General features: G+C 39.4%; 1 protein-coding gene across 1 annotated transcript; it reads left to right on the top strand.

Annotated features, from left to right (window-relative positions):
- The first annotated feature begins 3,331 nt into the window (after positions 1–3,331).
- Positions 3,332–16,743, top strand: LOC138309591 (uncharacterized). The gene is made up of 6 exons (XM_069250814.1): positions 3,332–3,461; positions 9,247–9,430; positions 10,138–11,086; positions 12,228–12,264; positions 12,438–12,752; positions 15,049–16,743. Exons 1-6 carry the CDS (start codon positions 3,332–3,334, stop codon positions 15,399–15,401), a joined length of 1,968 nt encoding a protein of 655 aa, XP_069106915.1. The 3' UTR covers positions 15,402–16,743.
- The last annotated feature ends 4,528 nt before the right edge of the window (positions 16,744–21,271 follow it).

Genomic DNA, 21,271 nt, shown 5'->3' on the forward strand with positions numbered 1-21,271 from the left:
GAGCAAGGCAAACACAGGGAGATGTAGGAATGAAGGACGAGAGAGAGCAAGGCAAACACAGGGAGATGTAGGAATGAAGGACGAGAGAGAGCAAGGCAAACACAGGGAGATGTAGGAATGAAGGACGAGAGAGAGCAAGGCAAACACAGGGAGATGTAGGAATGAAGGACGAGACAGAGCAAGGCACACACAGGGAGATGTAGGAATGAAGGACGAGAGAGAGCAAGGAACACACAGGGAGATGTAGGAATGAAGGACTAGAGAGAGAGCAAGGCAAACACAGGGAGATGTAGGAATGAAGGACTAGAGAGAGCAAGGCAAAAACACAGATGTAGGAATGAAGGTAGGAAGCAAGGACAAACACAGGAGAGAGAGAATGAGAGAAGGCAAACACAGGGAGATGTAGGAATGAAGGACGAGAGAGAGCAAGGCAAACACAGGGAGATGTAGGAATGAAGGACGAGAGAGAGGGCAAGGCAAACACAGGGAGATGTAGGAATGAAGGACTAGAGAAGAGCAAGGCAAACACAGGGAGATGTAGGAATGAAGGACAAGAGAGAGAGCAAGGCAAACACAGGGAGATGTAGGAATGAAGGACAAGAGAGAGCAAGGCAAACACAGGGAGATGTAGGAATGAAGGACGAGAGAGAGCAAGGCAAACACAGGGAGATGTAGGAATGAAGGACTAGAGAGAGCAAGGCAAACACAGGGAGATGTAGGAATGAAAGGACGAGAGAGAGCAAGGCAAACACAGGGAGATGTAGGAATGAAGGACTAGAGAGAGCAAGGCAAACACAGGAAGATGTAGGAATGAAGGACTAGAGAGATGGCAAGGCAAACACAGGGAGATGTAGGAATGAAGGACGAGAGAGAGCAAGGCAAACACAGGGAGATGTAGGAATGAAGGACGAGAGAGAGCAAGGCACACACAGGGAGATGTAGGAATGAAGGACTAGAGAGAGGGCAAGGCAAACACAGGGAGATGTAGGAATGAAGGACGAGAGAGAGCAAGGCAAACACAGGGAGATGTAGGAATGAAGGACGAGAGAGAGAGAGAGCAAGGCAAACACAGGGAGATGTAGGAATGAAGGACGAGAGAGAGCAAGGCAAACACAGGGAGATGTAGGAATGAAGGACGAGAGAGAGAGCAAGGCAAACACAGGGAGATGTAGGAATGAAGGACTAGAAGAAAGGCAAGGCAAACACAGGGAGATGTAGGAATGAAGGACGAGAGAGAGCAAGGCAAACACAGGGAGATGTAGGAATGAAGGACGAGAGAGAGCAAGGCAAACACAGGGAGATGTAGGAATGAAGGACTAGAGAGAGCAAGGCAAACACAGGGAGATGTAGGAATGAAGGACGAGAGAGAGCAAGGCAAACACAGGGAGATGTAGGAATGAAGGACTAGAGAGAGAGCAAGGCAAACACAGGGAGATGTAGGAATGAAGGACTAGAGAGAGGGCAAGGCAAACACAGGGAGATGTAGGAATGAAGGACGAGAGAGAGCAAGGAACACACAGGAAGATGTAGGAATGAAGGACTAGAGAGAGCAAGGCAAACACAGGGAGATGTAGGAATGAAGGACGAGAGAGAGCAAGGCAAACACAGGGAGATGTAGGAATGAAGGACAGAGAGAGAGCAAGGCAAAACACAGGGAGATGTAGGAATGAAGGACGAGAGAGAGAGCAAGGCAAACACAGGGAGATGTAGGAATGAAGGACGAGAGAAGAGCAAGGCAAACACAGGGAGATGTAGGAATGAAGGACGAGAGAGAGCAAGGCAAACACAGGGAGATGTAGGAATGAAGGACGAGAGAGAGAGCAAGGCAAACACAGGGAGATGTAGGAATGAAGGACGAGAGAGAGCAAGGCAAACACAGGGAGATGTAGGAATGAAGGACGAGAGAGAGCAAGGAACACAGGGAGATGTAGGAATGAAGGACTAGCAAGGCAAGAACACACAGGGAGATGTAGGAATGAAGGACTAGAAAGAGCAAGGCAAACACAGGGAGATGTAGGAATGAAGGACGAGAGAGAGAGCAAGGCAAACACAGGGAGATGTAGGAATGAAGGACGAGAGAGAGCAAGGCAAACACAGGGAGATGTAGGAATGAAGGACGAGAGAGAGAGCAAGGCAAACACAGGGAGATGTAGGAATGAAGGACGAGAGAGAGGGCAAGGCAAACACAGGGAGATGTAGGAATGAAGGACGAGAGAGAGCAAGGCAAACACAGGGAGATGTAGGAATGAAGGACGAGAGAGAGCAAGGCAACACACAGGGAGATGTAGGAATGAAGGACGAGAGAGAGAAAGCAACAAGGCACACAGGGAGATGTAGGAATGAAGGACAAGGAGAGAGCAAGGCAAACACAGGGAGATGTAGGAATGAAGGACTAGAGAGAGAGAGCAAGGCAAACACAGGGAGATGTAGGAATGAAGGACAAGAGAGAGCAAGGCAAACACAGGGAGATGTAGGAATGAAGGACGAGATAGAGCAAGGCAAACACAGGGAGATGTAGGAATGAAGGACGAGAGAGAGAGAGCAAGGCAAACACAGGGAGATGTAGGAATGAAGGACGAGAGAGAGCAAGGCAAACACAGGGAGATGTAGGAATGAAGGACGAGAGAGAGGGCAAGGCAAACACAGGGAGATGTAGGAATGAAGGACTAGAGACAGAGCAAGAACACACAGGGAGATGTAGGAATGAAGGACGAGAGAGAGCAAGGCAAACACAGGGAGATGTAGGAATGAAGGACGAGAGAGAGAGCAAGGCAAACACAGGGAGATGTAGGAATGAAGGACGAGAGAGAGAGCAAGGAACACACAGGGAGATGTAGGAATGAAGGACTAGAAAGAGCAAAGAACAAACAGGGAGATGTAGGAATGAAGGACGAGAGAGAGAGCAAGGAACACACAGGGAGATGTAGGAATGAAAGACGAGAGAGTGCAAGGCAAACACAGGGAGATGTAGGAATGAAGGACAAGAGAGAGCAAGGCAAACACAGGGAGATGTAGGAATGAAGGACTAGAGAGAGCAAGGCAAACACAGGGAGATGTAGGAATGAAGGACGAGAGAGAGCAAGGAACACACAGGGAGATGTAGGAATGAAGGACGAGAGAGAGCAAGGCAAACACAGGGAGATGTAGGAATGAAGGACTAGAGAGAGGGCAAGGCAAACACAGGGAGATGTAGGAATGAAGGACTAGAGAGAGAGCAAGGCAAACACAGGGAGATGTAGGAATGAAGGACGAGAGAGAGCAAGGCAAACACAGGGAGATGTAGGAATGAAGGACGAGAGAGAGAGCAAGGCAAACACAGGGAGATGTAGGAATGAAGGACGAGAGAGAGAGCAAGGAACACACAGGGAGATGTAGGAATGAAGGACTAGAAAGAGCAAAGAACAAACAGGGAGATGTAGGAATGAAGGACGAGAGAGAGAGCAAGGAACACACAGGGAGATGTAGGAATGAAGGACGAGAGAGAGAGCAAGGAACACACAGGGAGATGTAGGAATGAAGGACGAGACAGAGCAAGGCAAACACAGGGAGATGTAGGAATGAAGGACGAGAGAGAGCAAGGCAAACACAGGGAGATGTAGGAATGAAGGACGAGAGAGAGCAAGGCAAACACAGGGAGATGTAGGAATGAAGGACGAGAGAGAGAGCAAGGCAAACACAGGGAGATGTAGGAATGAAGGACGAGAGAGAGCAAGGCAAACACAGGGAGATGTAGGAATGAAGGATTAGACAGAGAGCAAGGCAAACACAGGGAGATGTAGGAATGAAGGACGAGAGAGAGCAAGGCACACACAGGGAGATGTAGGAATGAAGGACTAGAGAGAGGGCAAGGCAAACACAGGGAGATGTAGGAATGAAGGACGAGAGAGAGAGCAAGGCAAACACAGGGAGATGTAGGAATGAAGGACGAGAGAGAGCAAGGCAAACACAGGGAGATGTAGGAATGAAGGACGAGAGAGAGCAAGGCAAACACACAGGAGATGTAGGAATGAAGGACGAGAGAGAGCAAGGCAAACACAGGGAGATGTAGGAATGAAGGACTAGAGATAGCAAGGCAAACACAGGGAGATGTAGGAATGAAGGACTAGAGAGAGCAAGGCAAACACAGGGAGATGTAGGAATGAAGGACGAGAGAGAGCAAGGAACACACAGGGAGAGGTATGTAGGAATGAAGGACTAGAGAGAGGGCAAGGCAAACACAGGGAGATGTAGGAATGAAGGACGAGACAGAGCAAGGCAAACACAGGGAGATGTAGGAATGAAGGACGAGAGAGAGCAAGGCAAACACAGGGAGATGTAGGAATGAAGGACGAGAGAGAGAGCAAGGCACACACAGGGAGATGTAGGAATGAAGGACTAGAGAGAGCAAGGCAAACACAGGGAGATGTAGGAATGAAGGACTAGAGAGAGCAAGGCAAACACAGGGAGATGTAGGAATGAAGGACGAGAGAGAGCAAGGCAAACACAGGGAGATGTAGGAATGAAGGAGTAGAGAGAGGGCAAGGCAAACACAGGGAGATGTAGGAATGAAGGAGGAGAGAGAGAGCAAGGCAAACACAGGGAGATGTAGGAATGAAGGACTAGAAAGAGCAAGGAACAAACAGGGAGATGTAGGAATGAAGGACGAGAGAGAGAGCAAGGCACACACAGGGAGATGTAGGAATGAAGGACGAGAGAGAGAGCAAGGCAAACACAGGGAGATGTAGGAATGAAAGACGAGAGAGAGAGCAAGGCACACACAGGGAGATGTAGGAATGAAGGACGAGAGAAGGCAAGGCAAACACAGGGAGATGTAGGAATGAAGGACAAGAGAGAGCAAGGCAAACACGGGGAAATGTAGGAATGAAGGACTAGAGAGAGCAAGGCAAACACAGGGAGATGCATGTTGGAATGAAGGACGAGATAGAGCAAGGCAGACACACAGGGAGATGTAGGAATGAAACGGAGAGAAAGAGCAAGGCACACACAGGGGAGATGTAAGAATGAAGGACGAGAGAGAGCAAGGCAAACACAGGGAGATGTAGGAATGAAGGACGAGAGAGAGAGCAAGGCAAACACAGGGAGATGTAGGAATGAAGGACTAGAGAGAGGGCAAGGCAAACACAGGGAGATGTAGGAATGAAGGACGAGAGAGAGCAAGGCAAACACAGGGAGATGTAGGAATGAAGGACGAGAGAGAGCAAGGCAAACACAGGGAGATGTAGGAATGAAGGACGAGAGAGAGCAAGGCAAACACAGGGAGATGTAGGAATGAAGGACGAGAGAGAGAGCAAGGCACACACAGGGAGATGTAGGAATGAAGGACTAGAGAGAGGGCAAGGCAAACACAGGGAGATGTAGGAATGAAGGACTAGAGAAAGGGCAAGGCAAACACAGGGAGATGTAGGAATGAAGGACTAGAGAGAGAGCAAGGCACACACAGGGAGATGTAGGAATGAAGGACGAGAGAGAGCAAGGCAAACACAGGGAGATGTAGGAATGAAGGACGAGAGAGAGCAAGGCAAACACAGGGAGATGTAGGAATGAAGGACGAGACAGAGCAAGGCAAACACAGGGAGATGTAGGAATGAAGGACGAGAGAGAGCAAGGAACACACAGGGAGATGTAGGAATGAAGGACGAGAGAGAGCAAGGCAAACACAGGGAGATGTAGGAATGAAGGACGAGAGAGAGCAAGGAACACACAGGGAGATGTAGGAATGAAGGACGAGAGAGAGCAAGCAAGGCAAACACAGGGAGATGTAGGAATGAAGGACTAGAGAGAGCAAGGCAAACACAGGGAGATGTAGGAATGAAGGACGAGAGAGAGCAAGGCAAACACAGGGAGATGTAGGAATGAAGGACAAGAGAGAGCAAGGCAAACACAGGGAGATGTAGGAATGAAGGACGAGAGAGAGAGCAAGGCAAACACAGGGAGATGTAGGAATGAAGGACGAGACAGAGCAAGGCAAACACAGGGAGATGTAGGAATGAAGGACGAGAAAGAGCAAGGCAAACACAGGGAGATGTAGGAATGAAGGACGAGAGAGAGAGCAAGGAACACACAGGGAGATGTAGGAATGAAGGACGAGAGAGTGCAAGGCACACACAGGGAGATGTAGGAATGAAGGACGAGAGAGAGCAAGGCAAACACAGGGAGATGTAGGAATGAAGGACGAGAGAGAGAGCAAGGCAAACACAGGGAGATGTAGGAATGAAGGACGAGAGAGAGCAAGGCAAACACAGGGAGATGTAGGAATGAAGGACGAGAGAGAGCAAGGCAAACACAGGGAGATGTAGGAATGAAGGACGAGAGAGAGAGCAAGGAACACACAGGGAGATGTAGGAATAAAGGACGAGAGAGAGAGCAAGGCAAACACAGGGAGATGTAGGAATGAAGGACTAGAGAGAGGGCAAGGCAAACACAGGGAGATGTAGGAATGAAGGACTAGAGAGAGAGCAAGGCAAACACAGGGAGATGTAGGAATGAAGGACGAGATAGAGCAAGGCAAACACAGGGAGATGTAGGAATGAAGGACGAGAGAGAGAGCAAGGCAAACACAGGGAGATGTAGGAATGAAGGACGAGAAGGCAAGGCAAACGCAGGGAGATGTAGGAATGACGAGAGAGAGCAAGGCAAACACAGGGAGATGTAGGAATGAAGGACGAGAGAGAGAGCAAGGCAAACACAGGGAGATGTAGGAATGAAGGACGAGAGAGAGCAAGGCAAACACAGGGAGATGTAGGAATGAAGGACGAGAGAGAGCAAGGCAAACACAGGGAGATGTAGGAATGAAGGACTAGAGAGAGCAAGGAACACACAGGGAGATGTAGGAATGAAGGACGAGAGAGAGCAAGGCAAACACAGGGAGATGTAGGAATGAAGGACGAGAGAGAGCAAGGAACACACACAGGGAGATGTAGGAATGAAGGACTAGAAAGAGCAAGGCAAACACAGGGAGATGTAGGAATGAAGGACGAGATAGAGCAAGGAACACACAGGGAGATGTAGGAATGAAGGACGAGAGAGAGCAAGGAACACACAGGGAGATGTAGGAATGAAGGACTAGAGAGATGGCAAGGCAAACACAGGGAGATGTAGGAATGAAGGACGAGAGAGAGCAAGGCAAACACAGGGAGATGTAGGAATGAAGGACTAGAAAGAGCAAGGCAAACACAGGGAGATGTAGGAATGAAGGACGAGAGAGAGAGCAAGGAACACACAGGGAGATGTAGGAATGAAGGACGAGAGAGAGCAAGGCAAACACAGGGAGATGTAGGAATGAAGGACGAGAGAGAGCAAGGCAAACACAGGGAGATGTAGGAATGAAGGACGAGAGAGAGAGCAAGGCAAACACAGGGAGATGTAGGAATGAAGGACGAGAGAGAGCAAGGCAAACACAGGGAGATGTAGGAATCAAGGACTAGAAAGAGCAAAGAACAAACAGGGAGATGTAGGAATGAAGGACGAGAGAGAGAGCAAGGAACACACAGGGAGATGTAGGAATGAAAGACGAGAGAGTGCAAGGCAAACACAGGGAGATGTAGGAATGAAGGACGAGAGAGAGCAAGGAACACACAGGGAGATGTAGGAATGAAGGACGAGAAAGAGCAAGGCAAACACAGGGAGATGTAGGAATGAAGGACGAGAGAGAGAGCAAGGCAAACACAGGGAGATGTAGGAATGAAGGACGAGAGAGAGCAAGGCAAAACACACAGGGAGATGTAGGAATGAAGGACGAGAGAGAGCAAGGCAAACACAGGGAGATGTAGGAATGAAGGACGAGAGAGAGCAAGGCAAACACAGGGAGATGTAGGAATGAAGGACGAGAGAGAGCAAGGCACACACAGGGAGATGTAGGAATGAAGGACGAGACAGAGCAAGGCAAACACAGGGAGATGTAGGAATGAAGGACGAGAGAGAGCAAGGAACACACAGGGAGATGTAGGAATGAAGGACGAGAGAGAGCAAGGCAAACACAGGGAGATGTAGGAATGAAGGACGAGACAGAGCAAGGCAAACACAGGGAGATGTAGGAATGAAGGACGAGATAGAGCAAGGCAAACACAGGGAGATGTAGGAATGAAGGACTAGAGAGAGAGCAAGGCAAACACAGGGAGATGTAGGAATGAAGGACGAGAGAGAGCAAGGAACACACAGGGAGATGTAGGAATGAAGGACGAGAGAGAGAGCAAGGAACACACAGGGAGATGTAGGAATGAAGGACTAGAGAGAGGGCAAGGCAAACACAGGGAGATGTAGGAATGAAGGACTAGAGAGAGGGCAAGGCAAACACAGGGAGATGTAGTAGATGAATGAAGGACTGTGGGATATGGGAGGATCCCACAATGTATTCGTATCGTCACAGAGTTTAAGGCTTTCGAAACACAGACAAATTGGAGATGTAGGACTATCCTTAACTACATAACTGAAATATAGAACAGATTCATTGAAGTCGTAGAAGGTTTACTTTTTCGGAAATAAGAAGATAATAATAGGATATGTGTATATAGCTTGAATATATATCTCAGTAAAATAACGATTTTTCAATCTATATGCATTTATAACGATTAGAATATACCGATATTTGATCAGATAATCTTTTAAAAATAAAATTGTACGATGGATATTTTACAGATCGACTAAAGAAATGGATTCGCCTGATTGGAACATTTTCCTCAGTTGAATTGAATGCTCCAAAATCGAAAACCCCATGCTCCGCCCATCATTTTTGTTGGCACGTTTCTTGATGAGTTAAAGAGAACAACAAAGGTATGTTTAAAGAAAGACTATGATTATATTCCGTTCAAGTTACGGAAATTATAAAACATTATAATGATGTATCCGCTTTCCAATAATGGAAATACTCAAAGCTCAAACAATAAGTGCATGAATTTTCCCATTAATAGGATAATAACATATATTTCTTGTCTTAATCTTTGTAATATCTGCCATTAAAGTGATGCATTGGTTATGAAATTGAAGAGATCTGGATGAACATCCGGACGATAACAAAAACACCGATAAAAACATTGAGGTTGGTATATTTTGTCGGGGAGATCTATTTATATATTTATTTATTAATAAATTTTATATAGGACTACATCAAACAGATTAGAAGCAATACAACGGAGCATCTCGAAGTTCCCGGAACTTTTCGGGTCGTTTTCTCAGATTCTGCACAGTTCGATAACAGCCTCGGGTAATTATGGAGCGATCTAGAAAACACTCCGAGACTTAATTATACAGTCAGCAGAGCACCAAGATTCAATGGTGAGAGACCACTGCCTACAACATGGTTAAAGTTAGAGCTGGACATATTCAAGAAAAGAGAAAAGGGAACGAAGATACTCACATTGGCAGAGGTGATAGAAATGAACAAATCATCGATTGCTCCTTTAGAGAATGAAGATGAGATGATGCTTGCCCTGGAGTAAGTAACCAAAACCTGTAGATGACTGATGGTTTGACTATATAATATAATTGTTTTTCATGAACTTGTTAATGAAGTAATCATTTTTCTCTTTTATTTCAATCTTTAGCTCAAGACAAAGTCCCGGTTTACAAAAATTTATAATTTTGACGGTTTTTCTTTCATTGTCATCAGAATCATTCCAATTCAGAATTAAAAAGTATCCAATCAAAAGGTTTCGCTCAATGGCATCGTTATTAGAACTTTTTTTATAAATTCAACTTGTGCGAATAAAAATATTTCAATAAAACTATTATTATATTCTTCTATTATTACCCTAGCTTATAACATTCACGTACACATCATTATTCCAATTTTTCACTTAATGGATCAGATAGATATCCCCAAAAGAAAGATTCTATCAAACATGATATATAACCCATATTCACGAAGCCATTGCCTTAGATATTATTTCATGGGTCTCGACCAGGAAATGTGTGCATACCTGTAATCTGACTTTTATATTATATTTCATAATTATTATATTACATAATTACTTCCTTTGTGGATAGGTATCTATTGTGAATATTACCTTGGATTTTAGCGTATATATGCAACCGCCAAATGCATGCCAAGGTAAAAAAATGAGCAATGTTTAACATATTAAGAATACAGCAGTAATATAAAAATGACATCTTCTTAACAAAAACAGATAATGTATTTTTCAGATATCTCCACTGCACAAGATCTGTGATTTATTTCCGAGAGTACAAATACGTTGTCTGCGACCCTCAGTGGTTGGCAGACTTCTTCAGCATTTTTCTCACGGAAGAATGTTTCCTACCTAAGGATGACCTTCTATTGACCCGCGACTTGACATTGTACAACACAAAGGGAGAACTGACTCAGGCAATGATCGATGGCCTCCTGGGTTTAGAGAAGAACCAAGCTTTCCTTCCTTTTAGATCAGTTCTTTTTGCCCTGATGGAAAAATTTGGTCTGATAGTGAAGTTGCCGCTTACGGAAACATCGACAGGGCAACCGACCCTCACAGATACATACACCATACCGAGCAAGCTTATGGAGCTACAAGACATCAGTAACATTGAAGATATAATCACCATTCTCCAACAACGAAATTGCCTAGTCTCCAAAACATTATGCTTGGTTTTCGAAGGTTTCTATATACCAGATGAGCTGTTTCAACGGATCTTTGCAAACGTTCTGAGGAAGTACAGGTCGGAAATACTGTCGGCAATGAATTTGCAAGAAACAACTTGCGAACCAACATCAGACAATTCGATTTGTCTCTACAACGGTTTTGGTTGTTTCGAAGTCAATGATCTTTGCCGAATGATTTTGTCCATGCATGTAGAGCGATCCACGATAGCCCTGACTGTCTTCAGTACAACAGAATCCAGCCTTCCCTCGGATTCCGGACGACACGTGCGCACTTCCATCGAGCAGATTGTTGCAGAAACCTTGCAAATGAGCAATCAAAAGCACTTTAAATTCAAGCACCATCTCCATTGTAGCTGTTACCTAGGATCTTACGACACTCCTGTACATCTGTACGGTGTCATCAATTCTGAGAGGGGCGTACCATGCAAAGGCGGAGACTGTCACGGAAAACATCGTTTGGCAAAGAGTGATGCAATCTTCTGGGACATTAAAGAGGTAAAGATTTTAACTGTACGTCAATATAGAGATTGAACAGAGTTTTGATTGCGTTAGAGGTGGTATGGGATACAGACATATTCAATGTAGCGCGTTAGCATGTACAACTACGGTAGTCAGGATGGCCGTAGATAGAGTTCCGATTGTTGAATGTTATAGCTTCCGTTTGATTTAAAATGTAACAATGACAGCTTTCATTTATTTCAATTTTTTTATCAATATTGTCCTTTTCGAATAGAAATTGAGATAACCGACGCGGAACGAATACCGGTATGTATCGTTGTCAGGGTAGGGATACGGTCCGAAATGGAGTGAGCCGCCATATTTGATTTTCAAGTGTGGAAAGTAACTGTGATATAGCCTATTGATGGTATGATCGTTTAGTTGTTGAATGTTTGTCATGTATGTATAGGTCTACGAACACGATATAGACTCATTTCTATTCATGGCTTTTTTTAGAGTACGGAGTATAGACAAGTGTTTGCGTGGTGTTCGTTGGCCTAGTTTGAATGCAAAGACAGGGGGTAAAGCTGAAGATACTGTTTCGGATAGGCTACCTGTAATGTTGTTTTTTTTTCTGGAAACCTGTACATGACCTGTTTACCTATTGTTCGCTTAGACGCTCCCGGCATTGTTCTCTGACAATCAGATATTCTGTTTATTTAGGTGAGACGAATGACCGTACTCACATACTGTCAACTCTTATTATCATTATTATTATTTTGAAATCCGTCAACTTATAAAGCAAAATCTTATCGAGGCATGAACTAGAAGTAGTCCGAACCTGACTGCGTTTGTACGTCATTGCGATTACGCTAATTTGAACGCAACTCCCCTCCCATTGACTATATAGGGGCATGTGTAAATATAAATATACACTAAAATAAATGTTTAAGTTTTTACTGGCATTTAAAAACATATTGTTATCACAATCTGATCATAACTTGTGACAAAGACAAAAAACAAAAACAGCAAGGAATACTTAAGTTAATTTTTATAATCTTGAAATTACTGATAGTTTTAGAATAATATAACAAGATTATATCATTTCATTTAGACGTTGGTCGAAATGTTTATGGTACATAAACAGTTAGAAACCAATAATTATTTGTTTTATTATTGTTATTTTTATTATTCAAAGGTCTCTGGAAATACACACAAGGATGAGAATGCATCGAGTAAGTATTTTTTATATAAAAAGATAATGATTCAGATCCATGTGATTCACTTACCTGTTTTGATTCATTTATCGTGATATTGGCCACAGCTTAGCTTCTTATAACATGATATAAAGTAGTCACTTCCATCCTTATTACTTACAAAGTTGTTGCAATATTTTAAAACATTTCAGGAATAGGAATTGCTACCATATCTAACCGTCGGCCGACGCCACAAGAACTTGGTCGTCTCTCGCGTCTGGTTGACGCGTCTCAATGTGATAGGCTATTTGTGGAACTTGGTCTACCATTACCAGAGGTCCAGCAAACTAAGTTTGAAGCACGAAGTCTGGCTGGAATCACAGTAATCACCAAGATGTTTCTGAAATGGACGAATACATACCCAAATCAGACACTCTTTGATATCAAGGAGGCAATGGCAACTGTTGACATGGCAACTGATCGTATCAATGAAGTTTTGGAAAAGAACGAAGACTTGACTGACCAAGGTTAGAGAAATTATTATAATTTCCAGCATATTATCTTGATCTCACAGAATAAGCGATAATTTCTTTATCAACTAATTATTTCGGAGGTGTTTTATATTAATTTTTTATATCGTTATCGTATACGTCACCGAAACGCTTGATTATCCACGCGTGTTTCACCAAAACGCTTGTACTCCTCGCGTGTTTTGAACCAAACCTTTTATCGACCATCAAAGATGCATATATATTATTTCAGCTGTAAGTTTAGGAAATGCATGAACAAGTATACTCAACGCTAAGTGAGAAGGAAATCGTAGAGAACAATCAACCAAATAATTTTACATAGACCACAGTGTTAAACTTTGTTAAACTTGTGTTCTGTATTATTAAAACAAAGAAATATTAGTTAGCTATTTTGTTATATAATTTAAGTCTAGTTTCTCATATAACACAACATAGAAAAAAAATTGGGTCCTTCTGCTCAAACTCCAACAAGGGTAACTATAATGAAATCAGGCACATTTTGAACTAAAAAGTCCTGAAATTCTAATATTTTTACCTATTCATTATCAAAATTGATATTTTGCACTTAAATCTCAATATGAATTTCCATGGTTATCTAGGAACAATGACCCGTCATAAAACATTTTCACCTTTGAAATTCATAATTAGCCAGCCAATCAGCGGCCGGGTTAAAATTCTATCCTAGGCTCAATCTTGCATACACAAGGGCCATTTCGAAGGTCTTTTTTTATTTTGATGGTTGTTCACTATAGCAGAAATTGAAATTCCAATACTCACATATGATGTAAAGTGTATTTCGGTTGTATGTCAACTCTGTAATATGAACTTGATAGGTCACGTGGTTTGTGCAGGATAGGGCTTCACCTTTGGACAGTCACCGGCGGAGTAATTCTGAAATCGTGAAATGTTGAAATTACACACTGTGTTGATTAATTGCAAATTATGTATTATTATTGAAATAGTATTAATTTTATTAAAGTTAATTATTGGTTACATAATCAAACTTCGTGAACATAATGAAAAAATAGGAAAAAGTCCCCAGGCAAGGGGAGATAATCCATTACATAATCATGTACCCCTATAAAATGGAAAATGTCAAGATTTTGGAAGAAAACCAGATATACCAAACCTTTTACATATATCCGGAAATCTTGAATGACCCTGAAACACCATTTATATGTTTCATGAACAGAACAAATATTAACGAAATGGTATGTTTCATCATTATAACATAAAAAAAAACATACTTTTAATAAACTCATTAGCCCTATTATTACAATTAATCAGTACAGTTAGTTAAATTAGCTTAACTGAGATGAATAGTATGTAATACAATAAAATACAACCCCAGACCCCCCACATCAATTATCCCTGGCAGGTATAAATAGCAAACCCCAATCTAGACATTATGTAATACAATGTAATTGTCTCCGCTTTATGTTACAAATTTCAAATGTATAAGCTGTAACTTATGTTTTATACCTTTATGGCTTTCGGCACTCCAATACGACTGACCCCCCCCCTCCAATTTCTTAATTTGACCGCTAAATCCTGGTTCAACTAAACCGGAACATGCATACTATTCCGTGAACTAAATTCTGACAACTGAGGAGACCATGCACCCGCACCCATGTGACCGTACCCATCTGATGTTAAACGGACATGCCACACGTTTACAACCGTGCTAATTACCTGAATCTACGTTATACAAATGTATGTACATGAACTTACTGGTCAATTCTAAATAAACTGCATGCATAGTCACAGTCACACGTTTTATTCTAAAAATTGGCGACTTACCTTTGTATCCATGGACTCACTTGGCTACAGTGACTGACTCTTATACTTCCGGTGCGTTCGCTACATATAAGCACATCTGACCCAGATGCCAATATAATTTAAATTATTCATTGAACAATGAGCTTTGTTGGTTTATTAATTATTATTTATTTGATTCCGATTGCTATCAAAGAGACGTAATCTAATAAAAAACTCATTTTTTCAGAAACGAAAACGGCTTAAGCAAATATTAACTTTATATGCATTATGCATTTTGATGAGATTCAAGTAAGTTTTAGTATTAATAAACATTGGTTCAATATACGCTGTATCTTTTAACTGTACCTATTTATTTGGGGAGCATAAAACCGCAAAACTCGTTGATAAAGAAGTTGAAGTAAATACCGTATACAATCCTATATAAGGCATATAACGATATTGTCTTTTTTTCTTCAATTTAACTACATGTGTTCGTCTGTGTTGATGTATAATATACATTTTAATCTCGTTGCAGACATTGTCCCGATCGACGTCTGGACAAGAGCTCCCTCTGATGAAGAAATCAAGAGAATTGTTCCAAATATTGGTAACACATTTTACAATCTCTGTCTCGAGCTCGGGTTGTCTCCTCCAATCATAGAGCAGCACGAAATTGGCCATCCCATCACATTCCAGTCGAGAATGTGTACCCTCCTTCAATGTTGGGTAGACGAGTTCCAGACAGATGCAACTATTGGCAGGCTATTGACAGCGATGAAGGCATGTCGAATTGACTGGTACACTACAGCGCAGATTTTGTCACAGGAAAGTGGTGTAAGTGAATCAAGTGAAGACCGTGCGAGCTGTTTCAGATGTGGTATTCTATGATGTACGTGTGACTTTTAAGGCATGATTCAATGAAAGAAATGGTGAAGAATTTTTATCTAGGGAAGCCGTAAATCATTAGAAGAATCAATAGCATTGTTACTGTAGCTTATATATGGATCTATTGATACACAAATATTCGGTTATACACGGTCGATAACGTGGACGAAGTGACAAAAACTGCATGTAAGAATGATTATTGACAAAGAAAAGAAATAATACAAAGGCCTATTGTAAGATTTGGACCCATCAATTTTTCAACTAATTGTTAAGAAATTACGTTGCTGTATTTGTAGATATTAAGTTCATTCAAGATTCATTTGTAATGTAATCTTTAGTTGCCATCTAAAATATGCACTTTTGACATTTTTTTCTCAATTTCTACCTACTTTGTGATCGTGTTTGTACAAGAAACAAGGGACAGAAATCGCAAATAAACTTAATGTATACTGAGTCGAAAGAATGTTTAGGAGACATAAAAAGTTGTTAAAGGATGCACTCTATGAATTGTATATGGTAAACTTCGCAAACTAATTATGCATTTTTAGGATAATTACCATATTTCGGAAACACCACAATCATACTATAGATATATATGGTAAGGATTTATTCTAGATTTTGGGGCCAGAAAGGACACCAAAAAGACGTAGTTTTTCATTTCTTATTTTTGTTTTAAACAAAGTGATTTAGGATAGGCCATTCGGGGGTGAGTTTGAGATAAGAAAAACATGACATTGTGATCTATAAATAGTTCCAATTGAGACATGTTTCGGGGACAAGCAGCTGGCGGTGGTTATGAACAGTATTTAGGCTCGAAACAGAAAAAACAGTTATAAGGAATGTAAACAGCTTGGGGTTTATATCATATAGACTCTAAAGAAGGAAGTGGAGAGGAATAGAGTCGTATGTACATATTTGGGTGTAGGGAACTTAGAGGTTTTAGACATTATATAATAAGTAGAGTTTTTTATTGGCTTGTTTGCTTTTCAGTCTCCTTATTTAGCTTAGCTTTAATAAGTCACATACGCTGGTCAGATAATACAAAAATTAAGTGATTCGGTTGGGGATAATATTAGGTGGCAGACATATTAGCAGGGGTCAGTTGTTGTGGTGTTGCTTCAGAATTTAGCATCCCAAATAACTGCACCTGGAATCATAATTTTTGTTGTTGTTTTGCGTGTTGTTATGGAATGAACCTTTGATTTGCTTATATTTTATTGTAAACATGGTTTTGAAACATGCTAATAATTGTTATACTATCATTTGAGATACTCGACGACCTTAATTAAATTATTACAAACATCAATTTTTATCCCCAATTTAGATAATCGATAGATCAATTAAGATATTTTAGATAAATAGATACGCGGGTAATTCACCAAGATAGATAAGGTTACCCTTGAAATAAAGTATACCTATACGTTAAACTCTCAATTTAGCTTGATATCGGCTAGATCCTCCACTGGGCATGGTATAGGAACATTGACCTGGTATAAGATTCCCCTACCCTAGTAAATAAGCTTTCATCGAATTGCATTCAACATGGAATGTTATTACGCAATGACACCAGATTAGTTTTTCCCTGGTAGTTGATTGGTAACTTGTAAGGGTAGAGAGCAATCTATATAACAATCATATTGCTATAATGGACATACGAGTAACTCCCGAGAAGCTATAGTTGTGTAGTCTGTGTTTTAGGTTGCAGTATTTTTATTGGATTATCTCATCAATAGGGATAAATTGTTTATGTAATATGATGTAAGTAATCAAACAATTGAACTATGATCTTGCTTCATAGTATAGTGTATCACCTTCATCAATATGTTTAATAATTATAATTATTTCGTGTGTAAGTGTTGGTGTAGATAGCTTTTCCATAATCAATCCTATATACCATTCACAAGAGCTGTGTGAATAAGATGTACATGCGCATCAGGTTTTTGATTTGTTTCATAATTTTTTTGCTCGACTGTTTTTTTTTCTGTTTATCTATTGATATAAGGCTGATGCAATATTTTATTTCGCAGCCTAAACTTATAGATCACAACATGTGGTGTTCTTTTATTTGTTTAAATTTCTTTGAAAAATAGTTGATGGAAACGTAATCTGTATCACATTTTACTTATTTCATCGTATGTACAATGTATTTAACTGTATTACTCAGAGTGCTATAGTGTCCATATAACTGTTTTAAATGTGTAAATGCAGATGTCTAGGAGGTGTTGATTAATGAGTGATGTTTTTACAAATCTAGCTTAATGGTTGTTACATTAATTAAATCTTCAAAAAATGGAAACAGCATACATGTACATATTCCAATCCTCAGTAAATTATTCTGGCTTACCAGTTGACATGTACCTTTTATTTCAAGTGATATATTTTAAATATGTATTCGAATACAATTTTTACATCAATTTTAGTCATTTTATCAAGTTTTATTGCAAACATTAAGGCTAGCTCTCAGTACTGTGTATAATTTGCCATCAAATAAGAAAGACATTCTGATCATTCTGATTGTAATTAAAATTTAAAAAAGAAAAGAAAAAAATTACTTATGAGTAAAATTTTTGACTTTTTGATACAGGTAAAATATTGTATTTTTGTAAACACTTACTTGGAAAAACATACTGCTTACAATATGACGGTTGATTTATATGAAACTTTTATCATTGTTTATATTTGTTTGCGTATATTGTGTATGCATATATTTGCTTAAGTTTGCCAATGTAGAAATAGAAGTGAGTTTTTAAATTTGTATTTCGATTCTTATCGCTTAGGAAAAAACTAAATTAATAGTCTAATTATCTTCATGCATAATTCAAAAACATAATCTGAATTTCTATTTTAAGACCAAATTCACACATTTTTCTTTGGTGAAACACATCTATTTTTAAGAAATAATTTTAAGATATTGTCATTTTGATATCATTGAATAATAAGGAATTGTCACTCAATGATTTTGAATACTTAAATCAATAAAATAGTTTGAGATGATATTGCTATGCAACGACTATATTCGTTACTGCATTTAAATCATTTTAATTTTAGTAAAGACACAGATATATCCAGAGAATATGTAAATAATTTCAGCAATAATCAGAAAATATATATAATATTAAGATAGCTGTATATTTATCTTAGCTTATGTAGCTTTATTTCTTGATATGTACATTAAGTAAGTATATATGTTCGGATTTTTTTCGGTTTTTATTGCTATGTCATGTCCAATTGACTGCGATTCAAACAAAAAAAATGTATTCATTATCTATGTAAAAAGCATGAATTATTCATATTTTAAGTTTAAATATATGGATGTGTTAAATATTATGCACTATCAAAAACAGCAGCAGACGATTTAGTATTTTTCTCCGGTTACAAAAGTTACTCACCCTAATCCATTACCACCATTGAAAAGTTTGAGTTTCTAATTTTACTTGAAGTTAAAAATATAAAAAATAATTAATTGCATCCCGAAAAAATTCCTTGGCACTATATCCTATATGGAATGAAGTACTGGTTGCGCATGTACCAAAGGCGAAATAAATTATTTTATATTATTGTGGTGTTAATTAGGCATATATATACACGATTAAACATAAATTATTGTTCAAATGATGAATATCATTTATGCTCTGTCGCCGGTGGAACATCTTTAAATAAATCAACAAAAACATTACTTCTAAAGCTAACCTTATCTGATTGATCCTTATGAATCGATGTGCTGTGATAATTTGGAATGAAGATAATAGAATAAAATAATCATAAAATTTATAATTTTTCTCTTTCGTTTCTTTTCTTTTCTTTTGTTATTTCTTAGCAAGAAATCCTTAATTTGACAGAATTTTTATTAAAGAAGGCATTCAAAACATACTCATAGATTTTCAAAATCGGAACCATAAGTGAATTTAAATTAAATTAAGGAGTTTGCATATAACCTTGTCCGAATTATAAAAACAATGTTAAATTTTATTTGCATCATACTTCAGTACATAATTGTCCATTTTAACCGCAATTTGACCGGGGATAGATTTTGAAATGGATTATAAAAGATACGTTGAATTATGTAAATATGACAACGGAATTTTGATACCAGCACGCCACGTCGCATCCTCTTTGTTCTTATGAACGCGCGGCCTGGAATACGAAAGCGAAAAGTAATGATTATATAGATAGTTTTAAAGTCCTCAAAATTGAGGTCATGAACAATTTTGACCTAAAACAAAATGATTTTCTTTATTGCTTGAAAAAGAGAAACATGCAAAATAAGGATGGATTCCAAAACCAGCAATAATAAAAACTGTAAATAAGTTCCGTGTGCAAATAGTCTTTCCACTCGATTAAAACTTAATTTAAAGATCATTGCCATACCGACATAAGCGAACATTTTGAAAATAAAATCCACGATTTTACAGTAAAAATAATATTTTAAAATGATAATGGCAATGTTAATTAAAACAATATAATTATCTTCACAGTAGCAGAACAATCGTACTTTACACTGATCGATGGCACTGATCGATGGCACCACAGGAGATACTGAAATGGTTGATAGAGGACAAGGCATTCACTAAAAGTGTTATATCATGATTTCACGATCGTCATAACCACTAGGGATATAAAGTTCAATTTTAATGTGTGGTATGCAGGGCCACCAAAATACCAATCCACGTAATACTGCAATAAGGTCATAATATATGATATATATGATATATAAATGTAATGAGTATATCACAATATATGAATCCAATGGATCGGAGATTTTTTTTCCCGTGTACTCCAGTTTTCCTCCGCCATCAAACTTGGCACGTCCTTACATGAACATAGCTGTTGATATAACGTAAAACTAAAGAAACCAAACAGAGTAAAGAAAAACAAATTTAAGGAACCTGGACAATGAGTTATACAAGATATTCGCTGTATAGATAGAACGACTGTAAAAAACGTCTTAATTCCGTTTCACATTGGTTTGTTCCCACACAACGACTCTAGCAGAAATGTAAAAGTCAATAAACAAAAGCACAGACATTTATCTATAAAAAATATAACATTATATACAACATGCATTAGCATTTAAACCCTATGCTGACATGTTCAGATAAAGTTATCAGTCATTAGAGATTTTTGTTTGAGTATAATATTACTAAGAAAATAATGTGAACGAAGAAAGAATTCGCTAAACTAAAAAACGTTATTTAAAATGTGTAATCCAAATGGTCTCTGTAGTGTCGGGAAGTGTTTTTTTTTATTATTATTATTTTATTCTATATGGCAAATTGCTCTAACCGAGTGCATTTATATATATATGTGTGTGTTTTGTTTGTTTTTTGCAAGTTTGTTTGTTTGTTGTTGTTGTTTTTTTCTTCTCCTAAATGACCGCAATAACGGCTTAATTAAATGCCCTCTAACTTTTTAAAACGACTTGTAATTTTCAAAATGAGAATGGAGAATGTAAAACGAGATTGATAACTTTGTAGAGTCGCAAAATATATCAAATCACATTTATTGCATTTATGAATTTGGACAAAGAAATCTTTCTGTTATTATATAAATCATTAGTGAGAACTCATCTTGATTTCGCATGTGTTATCTGGTTCCCATACAAAGCGAAATACATCGAAAAAATCGAAGGAGTACAAGGAAGGGCAACAAAGCTGGTCGATGAAATTAAAAACCATATCTCACGTTCTATAACAGCTAGACCTATACTTGAAACGTCTACACTCATATCATTGCTACCTTGGAACATTCTGGAAGTGTTAAACGTCAGATTGAAGGACGCCATTTTGTATTTCAATATGGCCGCCAACTTTGCGGTATATAGCTGTATATGATTCATCTAAATGACCAATCTGACTTTTAGAAAATAAACGCCT

This window comes from Argopecten irradians, chromosome 15 (genome assembly GCF_041381155.1).
Source record: "Argopecten irradians isolate NY chromosome 15, Ai_NY, whole genome shotgun sequence".
NCBI classification, from domain to species: Eukaryota; Metazoa; Mollusca; class Bivalvia; order Pectinida; family Pectinidae; genus Argopecten; species Argopecten irradians.